Source organism: Falco biarmicus, chromosome 4 (assembly GCF_023638135.1).
Source record: "Falco biarmicus isolate bFalBia1 chromosome 4, bFalBia1.pri, whole genome shotgun sequence".
In the NCBI taxonomy this organism is placed as follows: Eukaryota; Metazoa; Chordata; class Aves; order Falconiformes; family Falconidae; genus Falco; species Falco biarmicus.
In genome coordinates, this window is record NC_079291.1 from 3,033,030 (window position 1) to 3,046,509 (window position 13,480).

The 13,480-nt window shown below is 36.6% G+C and overlaps 1 protein-coding gene across 1 annotated transcript in view; it reads right to left on the reverse strand.

Annotated features, from left to right (window-relative positions):
* Positions 1-1,074: 1,074 nt before the first annotated feature.
* The window catches only part of SKAP2 (src kinase associated phosphoprotein 2), a 116,859-nt gene continuing 104,453 nt past the window's right edge, over positions 1,075-13,480 (reverse strand). Inside the window, exons 11-13 of the mRNA XM_056334872.1 lie at positions 11,221-11,333; positions 1,639-1,740; positions 1,075-1,232 (exon numbers count right to left, since the gene is read on the reverse strand). Of these exons, the coding sequence (XP_056190847.1) occupies positions 1,648-1,740; positions 11,221-11,333 (206 nt within the window). The 3' untranslated portion in view covers positions 1,075-1,232; positions 1,639-1,647. The remainder of the gene's footprint in view (positions 1,233-1,638; positions 1,741-11,220; positions 11,334-13,480) is intronic.

Consider the following 13,480-nt stretch of genomic DNA (forward strand, 5'->3'; position numbering starts at 1 on the left):
CCTTTTAACCCACAGTGTTTCCAGGGCCCGCCTGAAGCATAAACAGCACAAGCAGCTACAAGGGGACCTGCACAGGCTCAGCAGTTTGCAGACTGGCCTGACCTGCCTGGCTGGCAGATTAAGGGTCTCACAAATCAAGTGTGTGGGAGGATACAAAAAAAGTTGATCTTGCATGCTAACAGAAAAGTGCATCTCCAAAACAACAGTATTTAAAGTGTTAACTCTGACTTGCCCAACCCCTTGTCCACAAGCGGCTGTATTTTAGTGTACTTTTTTTATGTTTCAACTGATGCTTTTAGGCACAAAGTTCTGGATTTCGCACTAAGACTGTGGGGAGCTGTTACACATCCACATAGATTTGAAGATGTCTGTTGCAAAACTTGTATCAGAAACTCCACAATTCAAGAAGGTATCCACATTTGACTCTGTGAAAGTATCTGTGAGGTACAGGTAAAATACTTCACGCTGCCATGGACCTGCCATTTAGCTCATGTTGACTTAGCAAAAATTGTGGGGTTTAAAATACTATCTTTTTGCAAATCATCACAGAATTCATCTCTCCAAATCAGAATGGTATCAGAGCACTATTACCACACAGGCTGATTTATTACATCAGCAAAAGAACCAAGCCTTCATTTTGTGGCACCAAAATATTAACAATACGATACTAAGCATATGAGAAAAATAAATCATTGGCTAAAACGTAATACAAAAACATTTTCAAGCAGAATACCCTGAAGACTTGCAATATTACACATAAATTTCCCTTGATTTTCCTAGGAAACTGCACAAAATGTACAGTGAGCATTAAAAGGTTAATGCATGCATGAATTGAGTAATAGTTTTCTACTTGCAAAGTTCAGCTTAATTTTTCTAAGTCTGAGGAACAGGAAAACATAGCCAAACTTCCTGAAAGAACAGAAACCTATAGCTGCAGCGTGCTGCCATATATGCTTAAGAAAAGAGCAACAGGCACTATTTGGCTGCTTGTGGCCCATATGTTAATTACCATCTATTTCACTTCCTAGCATTACAATTCTACAAAAGGTAGCTAAGAAAAACATTTCCGCAGAATTATGATCAACTACAGTTTTTAATGTTAAATATACACAAGGCAACGATCTGACTACATTCACTGAAACCACAAAATGTGTATGGCAGAATCTTCTTTCACAGGCTGGGTCTGTAAACTGCAGCTGCACACCACTCTTGATTTCCAGTGCAGATTTCTCCTGATTAGGGAGAAGGAAGTTGAAAGTTCATCATTAACCAAAAAACCTCAAACATGCATATCAAACCCAGTCCAAATATCTATCCCCTTCCACAGTTTTCTGCACAGACAGATACACACATATTGCTAAAGTAACAAAACCAAGCAGAAAGCACAACAATTTTATTTAAAAAAAAAAAAATCTGGACAAGGAACATAGTTATAAAATACATCATCTTTTGTACACTGTGGTTTAATATTTCATACAGAATCCCAGAAAAAGTGCTTTAATTGAACCTTCAATATATTTTGCCATAATCTTTATGTTAACAGGACTTCTACAAAGGTTCCAGGAAAGAAATACTTATGAAACACAGAACAAGGGAACATATAAGCCATTACAGAAGATTGGATTAAAATGTACTTACCCAGGCCTCTCAAATATCATACATCTCCATTATGTAGGCTTTAGGCACCAAGCCAATGGTTCCCTTCATTTCTCCTACCCACCAGCCAAATCTATTGTACTCCTAATTGAAAACAATATGCAATATTAACCTTTAGTCCGATATAAATGCAACAGAGTTTTGTATGCAACTCCTTGTGGATGCTTTCTCTTATATACAGTTATAATCATTTCAATTGAAAATTAAAACATTATATCTGTTTGTTAGAGGCATTCACATGCAGAGTTAGGCAAAGACAGAAGTTAAAATTTAAAAAGGCCAGGCATACTCAAGAAAATTTCTTAATTACAGACACACTTCTCTATAACACCCACTAAAAACAGCTGACCTCTCCACCTTCTATTCATCACAAATATAAGAACTTTCTATCTTTGTAACTAAAATCTAATAGCACAATGTTGACATATAAGAATCAACTGGGATTCTTTCAGTATCACAAGGCTAAACTCTAAGAAACTTACAATCAACTTATTTTAAAAACTACTTCGCCCAAATGTGAAGGGAACACCATATATATAATACATAATGCCTTTCTACGGACAAAGTCTACTATTGCTTTAGGCTTGCAGAAAATTCTACAGCAGATCTCATATGTCTGACAGATGACTAATGTACTTTTGTTTGAAATTTGTTTAGGCTTAGTGAGATAAATATGAAACAAAATGGATTATAATAGTTTAAAGAAATAATATCTTCCAAAAGCAATACCAAGTAAGAGTACTGTGAGATCCAAATTTAATTTTTTTTCCTATGAGATAAATATTTTAAGATCAATCCTAACAGCAGTTCAATAAATTCTAACAGCTGAAATTGCACACACACATAGAGAGAGTTACAAATGAAGCATTATTAAAACAGAGACCCCGTTCAAAATTGAATTATTAGTAAGGTAGAAATTACTTTGGAACAAACATGGAAAATACAAAATACACAGATATCTCTGATAAGCAACATCTGCTTCCTGCTACTCTGCTCTTCTGATGAGAACAGCAAAAGGCTGTAGGATTTTGAATTAATGGTCCTACTGAGACGAAGCTATTATTTTGACTGTAGATAAAGTTTTTCAGTTATAAATAGTCAGGTGGATCTTAAGGGTTAATGGAGCTTCATTAGAGCCTGAGCTATAATGATTTGCTACTGGCATATCTGGCCTGGTCAACAGTTCTCTGGGGTCCTATGAGGTACTTCGGTACTCAGCCCTCCCTGCGCTTAACTACAACAAGCCCTGCTGATGGCCCGCTTTGATGTGGGCCCAAGCTCTCTTTTTTTTTTTTTTTTTTTTTTTTTTTAAAACACACGTGCATGCAGGCACACATACACTTTTGCATTTTCTTATTGCGGAAGGCTGAACACCAGTCTTAAATGTATTCCTCCTTCTCCTCACAGTGAATTAGTGATTTAAAAGATTCTATCCTACTATCCATAAAATACAGCAGTAAGTGTGATTTAAAGAAAACACACATAAAAAGCAGCAGGAAAACCTTCATTTACGATGTGAACACATGCACAAGAAAGCTGCGACAATAATTCCACCTTTTTCCGCCTTCCACTGCAGAGCAGTCTGCCAGAGATGGCTCTGCTCTGAAAGTCTAGAGGCATCTGAACCTGATCTTCAGCGCAAACTGCTCTCCCCAGAAGTTAAGAACCACTCATAACCTTTCCCATGGGGGTACACGTTACACCCCAAACCCTTAAAGGCTAAATAATACCGTGACACTGAGGTTTATAATGTTCCAGACCAGCCTGTTTAAAAATCCATGTGTTATCACACAATACCCTGGTTAAATATACAAACTGGATTTCTAGACTGAAGTGGGAAATTGCTGAAAGGGGCAGTACTCACGTATACTACTGGAATCTCAGCAATAAATCTCTCCAAGAGAAAGCAACAGAAGATTTGAAGCTGTTACATGGAACTTGTGAAGTGACTGGCAAGAGTGATTAAGCAAGTTTTGCTAGAGATCAGCCAAAAAAACAAACAATACATGAAATGAGGGAAGTGGCTTAGTTAAGCGGTCATTAAATTGCATATGACAAATGGCATAGAAAAAGCCTGTGGACTACATTATCCATTGAAAATGTTCCACTTGGCAACACTACATGAACTTAGAAACAAATGTTTTTAAAGAAACAATTCAGATACCTCAAAACAGAATTAAAAGCATGCTGCTGTTTACAAACTTTCTGGGGTTTGCTACTTACTAATACACCACTGGCATGAAGCTAAGTGAGAAGATGAAATGAATGTTGATGTAACAGACTAGTAAACTAATTTAAGGATTCACTGCAACCATTATATCATACAGACAATACTGCATTTTATTTTACGTAAGTTATTATTCTTTGCATGGGTCTCAAGTGCAGTATGAATCCCAGTTAAACTATCTGCAGTCCACAGAAGTCTGAACAAAAATATAACGCAGATACCTGGCTACCAAGAACATAAAACTTTAATCTCAGGTTTTAGAATAATTTGATAACACTCCCTTTTAAACTGGTTAAAGACATTTCTCTTTAAGCTCCTAACCACTCCTTTCTGTCCTTAGTACCACAAGAGTGCTTACTAGTCGGGCAGATAAAGCAGTCCCCCCGCCGTCCTTTCTTGAACTCGCATATAAAATCCAAATTGATGTATTGTTTCTGTCAACATTATCAATTATAATCTCCTTCACAGCAAAATAATTTAACTAATACACTGCTGTTATGAGGTCCGTGTCTATTACTGCTGTTTAAGAGGTGTAGAATAAAAGTCTAAAACTCACGTTTGTAGGAAATAATGATTAATATGCAGAAGGATATGACTACAGTTAGGAGTTTTATATGAATTTCTAAGAGTTGGGAAGCACGGTGCTTTCGCAAGCATCAGCTTCAGGTCTTAGGTACCACTGGGTTTACCATCTGGTATCCCTCACCCCATTCAGCTCTTAACATCACTGCTAACACAGGCAAGCGACTGTACTTCAGAAGGACTGATAAAATAATGAAGAGTCCTTTAATCTACAGGAAACCATTGTAGTCAATTTATAAGAAATATTGCATCCCTTTGTAGGATGTGTAATTATTTTCTATTAATCATGTGCTATAAAGCTACATTATGTGGTTATTCTGTTATCACTAGAAAGAGGCCTGCAGTCAGCTCCTGACAATGTTAGGTAATTACTAACACAAAGCTCCTTTCTCCTTATGTAGAAACGCTATCGAGATCCAGAGGTGCCGTGATGCTCGCTGTATGAAAATAACTCTCCAAAGAAATTCAATAACTGCAAAATGAATTGCTCCGAGGCAAACAGAGGGATAGGAGAGGGGGGCAGGGCCAGATCCAGCCGCCCTGCGATGAGGAGAACGCACAAGTGTGTGGCCGCAGCTCTGCCGTGCGAGTGGGAGCACATCGTCCTTACCAGGCAATATTAGGCAGGAGCTGGGGGGGGGAAGGGCACCACAACCCCTGGATGACAAGCACCAGGGCAGCGGAATATGTTATGCCAAATAATGCAAAACAACCACCTTAACAGATGACCAAACGCTTTCTAAGCTACTTCTACACATCCACCCTCTGCCGGAGAGTGGATTTTTTTTTTCCCCGGCAGAAATTTATTAACCAAAGTGAAGTGATTTCACAGGGCAGCAAGGAACAGGTTATGACTTCACATTTAACACACTGAAACACTCTCTCTACAGCGTGCTGTGATAGCGGGGGAAAGAAAACCCCACCAGGGTTTACAGGCTCCTTAAATGCTCCTAACTGAACACACTGTGAGCAGATGTTTCTCCTTGTCCCCATCCTACCAGTTTTACCGGACTAATGTGTACGTCCCTATGACTCCACAAGGCACTGGTCGTGAAAGTTTTTGCACTTGGGGAAAACACACTGCCCGCTTTTTACAGATATCTCGTAAATTCAAGATTTTTGTACTATCTAGAAAAGAATTTTGATGTGCAAGAAGAGAAAATTTTTATACTCAAGACTCTTTCCAAAACAGTTTCTACCTTTAGAACAGATCCTCTGCATAAATAAGGCTCTCCAGATGCTTTGCACCATATTAACTTCTACTGACTTCAGCAAAAGTTGAGAGCATCTGGTCCTTGCGCAGTTAGTCCCTATTATTCAATGCATATGGTATGGGTTTTGTGTTTGCAGGGCGGGGTTTTTTATTTGTTTGTTTTTAAAAAAGACTTACTGAAAATCATTATCTTTCAATGCCTTGAAGAAAACAATGGGGTTGTGATTTTTAAAACAAAAAAACCTGAACTGTGTGAATTAAAGATTATTCTCCTGCCCCCTTCCAGTGGCACTCTAAGTAGTATTAACTGAAGGACTGAATATCTGCAAACTTTAAAACTGAAAAGCAAAACATTATCTATAACTTTGTTTGGCTTTAAACTAAGTAGCCTTTCCTATCAAGCTAAAGATGTGTGGGAAGCAGGGAGAAATTTTTTTTTTAAAAAAAAAGAATATCCTGTGGGGCAATTTTGGCAAGATAATATTTTAAAACACCTTTAAAACATCCAGAAGATTCAGACTAGCTAAAAAGTTTTAGAACTTCCTTTGGTGTAATTGCTGAATGATACACTATCAACCAGGGAGCATTTCTGGCACAGAACAGCATTTTCTCTAAAAAGTGGAAAATGATAAATGTTTTAGATAACTGAATGAGACCTCTTCACAGGTAGTAGAGTTGTTATAAGACAGCAATAAAATGGTCATCTTTAAGCATATAACCCTCAGATTTACTGTATAGTTGCGTTATTAGGTTTTATTTCCTGCAATCACATGAGACAAAAAAGACACCAACTAAAGAGTCCCAGTATAAATCAGGGTAAGCAGACTGAATTCCGAAGCAAAACTGGCCCCTGAAAAAACCCTGGAAGGACAGAAGGGCATTTTATTTTCCATTAGATGACACACAAAATTTTTTCTAATCATGTAGGTAAATGCTTACATATTATCAACATGCGAACCAACAAAGCTGGAGTTACTTTACATTAGTTTATCTTAACTAACCTTCCATTTAAAGGCCTTTGCTCTTACCTTATGTTTGGACATGTTTGTTTGGTTTTTTTTTTTTTTTCTGTAAGGTAAACAAGCCAGAAGAAGAAAATGTACAACCTAGTACTGCATTTTATTTTTGATCAGAAACATTCCACTGAAGTGAATCTCCCAGTGCTCCCACTTTCCCTCCTCTGGCTCACTTTGCAGAGCTGTCAGTCTCGGAGTACACACACCACATTTCTTTCAGATGAAATAAAAACAGAAGATGCACTTCAGTGTGCTCCAACCACTAATGTGTTCTCATTCCACAAAAGCAGGCTAGACCTCTTTGGACATCAAACACCTTTAAAAACACACTGTGTGGACACTGGAGCCTCAGCACTAAATGTGTTTCACTCTGCAAATCTACTCCTGTTGGTAGTCTATGCCCTATTTGCTAACATAGACACGGGCAGTACACTCATGGAAAGAGAAATTACTGTTAAATACTGATCTCAGTATGATCGGTCAGAAAACAGCCTGACAAAAAAATCCACTCAGGATTTTAGTATGCCTTTCAGATCTTCTTGAAAACTACCGAATAAATACATTTTATGAAGATTATACAGCTAATGTACAAAATGCTCACAGTGATTACAAAACAGCTGCATTGTTAATTTTATTTTATAAGCACTAATCTAAGCTATGGAGATTTCCTTGTTTGTCTTTTCACTAAGCAAAAAAAAACAAACAGGTTGAGGTGTGAGCACTTTAACAGACATTTATTGTATCGAAAGAACAAAAATCTGCCACACTAGAAATGTACAACCACTGAATAAAGTGTAATCTAGGTACCAAGTTAACATTTGACTTTCATGGAAAATTCTAGAGCAAAGGGTTAAGCGATAAATGAGATTTCCATCAATCATAAATACCAGAGTCAGCCACATTACATAGCATTGGCAGGTACTGAAGTAGTAACCGGGAAGGTGAATTCCAGTTTGAGATACAATTTCTGATTTTGAAATATTATATTTATATTTGCATTAAACCAACAAATATATGAGATGGGAATTAACTTAGAAGTTAAGAACCACCAGTAATTCTGCTAAGCAGGTGCCTGCTAACATCTAATTTGCATTACTGTTTCCTGATAAAAATATGGCATTTTTTCCCAAAACAAAACGTGCACCTAAAGCAAGCAAACCAATACTGCAAGTACTGCACTTGCATAAACTCTGCAATTCAAACTTTTTTAAAAAGTAGTAATAGGGCTACCTCCACCTGAAGCTGTATTTATTTCTGTAAATTGATTTCTTGCGTAAAGCTACAGAAGTCCTTTCAAAAAGGACTGTTACAAAGGTTTGTTTCCCCATTTATCATATGGGCTTGAAAGCAAAGGCAAACCCATAAATAAGCAGGAGTTAAGAGCAATCATCCTTTTAGAAAACAGGATGCCCAAGTATTGCATTTCTAATGCTCAATATTAACCAAGAAATCTTACTGATGAGTCCCTCTATCAGTAGAGCTATAAATTTTTCTCTACTGCATAGAGGGGTATATAGTTTTCTGAAAGTTCACCTGATTTGCAGCGTAAGATATAAACGCTTGAATATTCAAGAATATTATAAAGTAGAATTATAATAGTATGATTTATTTATACAGATACATTGATCAATTAGTCTGAAAAGTTAACTGATTTTAAAATAAACAAAAGTTAACAAGTTCTATTGCAACAGTTCTGCTAATTCTGCTCAGATTAAAAACTTAACCTTTAAAGGAAAGTCTGAGAAGTAGGAAAACCTAGAAAAAAGCTTTGGAGGTGGCTTTTGGTTTGGTTTGGATTTTTTTGTAAGAGCCCACAGAACTGCTGCAACACAAAAGCCACAACTGACGCAAATATTTAGATAACAGCTGAAATAGTTTTTGAATGCACCTTTAAAACAAGGAAGCATGCTTTTCTACCGTAATTGCACTAGTCAAACATAGGTATTTGTATTATCAGAGTATAAACATGAAAATCATGCTTGTTGCACTAACACTGAATTTTGATGCTCAGTTTAAAGCAAATTATGGGGGATTTGTCTTTGCATAATGCTTTGCTATTTTAGAAAGTAAATGTTGCCAAACTGAAACCTTGCTCATTCTTCTCAAAGGCATTCACCTAGAAACTTACATGTACATATTGTTCCTCTTGCTTTATTTAAATTATATCAATGCCTAAATTTGCTAAACTGGTTCATAAGTAGTTCTGTGGTACTAATGATCTCATTTCTTGGAAACAAAATAGTCACGTTACCCTAATTTAGATACATAAAGGTATGTAGAAAGGTAAAAATATATTGCTGGCATACCTGTTACTGGAGAGACAAATATCTGTCTTATCACGTTCATCAGAGCAAGCTATACCCTTTATATTTCCTTGTGAAACAAAGACCTATTACACGTTGCACAAATACGCTCAATATTTTGTTAATGTTTCACCCTTCTTACTGTAATACTGCTATACCCATGCTTACTTTCTTATCAGCAAAATGTGATTTTCAAGAGTGATGTTCCTAGCTGGCTGACATATGATAGAAAGGCAATAAAGCCATAGCTAGGTTCAAGCTGAAGCTGAATTTATGACACCATTTTGGATCCAGAGCCATCGCCCCCCGTCACTACCTGCATCTCTCATCTGCAGCCACTAGATGGTGGGAAAAAATTAAAAAATTGCCAAGGATTCCTGCCGACCGCCACAAAACCCAAGTATTAATGTATAGGATTAGGAAATATTTTCTGAAGAAAAGTCTCGACCGACTTCAGGTTGGTTAGGTTCACTTGTCCTTTGGTTGTATTTTTCATTTACCAGACAAAGAGCTTGTAAATGATGGACCTTGAAACTGCATCAAGTGCTGGGTTAAGATGGATAATTCTCTGGCACTTTCCCCTCCAAGGACCCTAAATTCAGAGCTGACAGTAGTGGTCGAGAGTCATTTTTCTGAAAAAGCTGTAACAATCTTTAAGCGAAACAGGACTGAATTTTCTGGGCTGTATTTTGGAGTAGAAATCATTCCCAAAGAGAGAGGTTCTATATATCTGGAGCAGCAGCAAGCCTGTTTCAAGGACCAATTACGGATTAATCACAGCATGATCACAGGACAGTTCATATACAGAGGACAGCTTAAGCTACTGTTTTTTCTATTCTGCTCCATTTTTTTAAATTAAATTTCTCACTCTTCTGGGAAAGGAGTAGCAAATAATTTTTTCACCTACAAGCTGAAGATTAAGATTTTATAGTCTCCACACCACACCAGAAGAGCACAACCCATGAAGAGGCTAAACTTGTGCAGTGGAATCCGTTTGTTCACGGGCTTTTCGGGGTGGGGGAGAGGGGGAAGAGATGATTAGTTTAAATTAGTACCATTCTTCAGGGCTGTGTAACTGCTTGAAAGTCTGCCCAATCCAAGAGTGTTATCCAGCCTTTAGTAATGCAATTCAGTTATTAGTTTAAGTGACAATGAAATACCTCAAAAGACATACATGGGCACATTACCATTAGTAATATATCTTCTATATTTTTATATAGGACTATCTTTCTATCCATAAATCTTAAATTTATTTAAAACAGAAGCTGTTACATTTATTATCCGGAAACACTGCAGTTAAGGTATCATGGAAGATTTAAAGCAATTGTGACAAAACCGAAGAGTTTGAAACTAAGACAAACAGATGCCTCTAGCTTTCACACACCTACTTGTATATATCTTCGGCGTTAATTAGACTGAATGGCAATTACATCTGAGATATATGTTCCACATATATGTTAAGAGGTATGGGTTTTTTCAATGAGAACTTGAAAAGCTCAGCTTTTTTCTAATATATGGGGGAAAGATAAATTTCCTTTGATGAATTGTTCAGAAGTAGACTTCAATGGACCATTAGATACACATTTTAGGAGAGGTTTTGGTTTTATGCAGGGAGTTAAGGAAAAATAAGAATACTACTAACATTAAAATAGAATAAAATTTCACGCTTATACTCTTTCTCATCCCTTTAGATGAGAGAAATTACATATCTCATTTGATTTGCAAACAGGAAAGCAGTAAATTAAAAATTGCCCAAATCTGTTGGAGCAAACAAATCTGGAATCTGAGCTGTCAGAACAATGACAATATATATACAAATATCAAAGTATTGTTCAAAAACACAAACCATCTTCTGTAGCAAGATGCCCAGAAAGTCACAAATATAAATCAGGAAACAAAAAACATAACATACAAGATAATTTAAAAATCTACAAGGTTAACATTTACAAGCAGAAAGCACTTTGTTTCCCATTAAATCAGTTATGAAATGGTAGCCAAGACCGAACAAGTAAATAAACACACTTTTAAGTTAATTCCTGTTAACATGGCTATGTTTTAAATGTGATTATAGTTCATTTGACAAAATAATTAATTGCAGTGAATATCTGATTGCAAACAAAGGACCTGAAAGGGAGTGACAAATTTCCCCCCCTAGAACTGTGGGAATGTGCCCTTCTGCCATGGCTTTCTTTACAACTATGTAGTTCCAGGAGCATCCCATACCTTGCTGAGAATGTAGATAACATCACCACGTTTAAATGTCAACTCATCAGGTACATCTCCTGTGCAGTCCCACAAACCTTGATAGAAATTGGCATAATCGGTATTTTTGCTATCTGCAAAGAAAACAGCATCTAATTACAAAAGGATAAAGATTGAGGGGCTAAAGTTACTCTTTAAATCTCCAGATAGGATGAAGTTATTTATTAGCACACATTTCTTTCTTCTCTTTTTGGAAACAGCTCCTTCATACCACAAAAGCAAGTGGAAAACAAGTTTTATGTGAAAGCCCTTCACTGGCAAGTTGTATCACTTAAGAGACATGTAGCTACAGGTTTTCAAAGCATTTTCCAGCTGCAACTTAAAGCAGCTACGTTTTTTCCTAATATATTTTCAGCAAGCCATATTTGCATCTCAACTTGAAGCTGATAAAACTGCTAGAATATAATTAGTAATAATCTGTGAAAGGAAGCCAAAGTAAGTATTTTGTGATCGCCCCCTCTCCCCCTCCGCTGTTCCAACAAAACTAAATAACTTCTCTGAGAACATTTCAGATAATCCTTGACTGTTCCTTCTGAAATACTGGAGAACTTGGAAACTGTTGCTGAAGCTGCATTTTAAAAATATTTGTGCCAGCTCCAGTTTAGGACATTAAGCTCTGGCTAAACATGCAACTACACTGCAGTCATAAACTCATCCTTCTAACAGCATAAGCACAATGGATGTGCTGTGTTCAAGCTGCCATACAGACCATTAACTGATTGATTATTTAGCACTCTTTGCTCTGTAATACGGCAATAACACAGTAATAAATGCTTTGTCATACACTTACAATACAGAGTACATCTATTGAAACACAGCGCTTACACACAGTTAAATACACTGGCTGCTTCTGTTACACTGCAAACTATTTCCTGTTTTTAATTCCATGAAAATGGAGTGTGATGAGTTAATGCAAAAAGAATGTAAGCAATACCAGTAAGATGACCAGTTACATTATGTATACACTAACCAGACAGAATGTATATGTACTAATAATTTACATCACTGGAAAGCTATCTTCTAATTCTGATAACATAAATATCACTGAACTGGCTGGATCAAGGCTGTCATCTTAGTTTTGTTATATGATCCTTGAACAGCAGGCTTGCTGGTTATTCCAACATATACCAGTTACATTTGCATGTCATTAGTACTCTACACTATTATTTATAGTTTACAATTTAATCATGATTGGTTCACTTATATCAAGTATCAAGTGATAGAAAGCGTCACGTTATAAAAAAATATAGCAGTATTCAACTTGTGGTTTTCGCTATTTTGAAAAATACTGAGATTTTCATTTTAATACCCTCTGCATGAGCAAGAAGAGCTTGTTTTCTATTTATCCATTCCAACCTGTGTTCTGTAGTGTCTTGATGGCAATACCATCATAAGGCTAACTATTCACAACCTTGATTTTAAAGCTGCCATTTAATTTTCCATAAACTGCTGATTAGTAGCTACCACTTGGTATATAGCACTAGGGGGCATTCTGACTACCAGTGCACAGATTTTTTTTTCTGTCCTCACACCAAAACCATTCATAAATAAGAGATTTGATTACCGTAAAATGCATAGATAGAATAATTTCAAGAGGAAAGCAGAATCCGTTTGAAATGTTGCATCTCCAGATTTTGGCCCTTCCTGTTTGTCAGCTCAGTATTCACCAATTTAGCATTGGACAGTTATAAACAGTAACACAGATTAGCACCAAATTAATTTGTGATAAATATTAAATCAGAATCTCTTTTCAGTCTTTTGATACTGCACTGATCACAGTTCCCTGTCCCATCTCATAAAAGGTAATGTAAGCTCATGTGAAAAAAACCTAAAAGTTATGTCGATATTGTATCCCACCTTTCAATCTTTCAGCAGTTGTCTTACTGATTTGGTTTAAAATACATTAATCAGACCTGTTACTTCTTCAGATTTGCCCTGAAATGAATCATGACTTTTCACACCATTTTTTATCATTTTGAGGTCTGTTCTTACCTTTATGTGCCTGAAGTAACTTCTGTTAACACTAATGGGAGTTACATGGGGAACATCAGCAACAGGAGAGATCCCACAGCAGGTGAGACACATCTCTCCCTAGATGTTCATCATAAGCATTTAATTAAGTCTTGAAGTGGGAAAGCAATTCAACTAATAACACAGCAACACTAAAAAAGATTAATTTTAAAGTAAGTTTATTGCAACAGTGAAGATGTTGCCCAAAGAC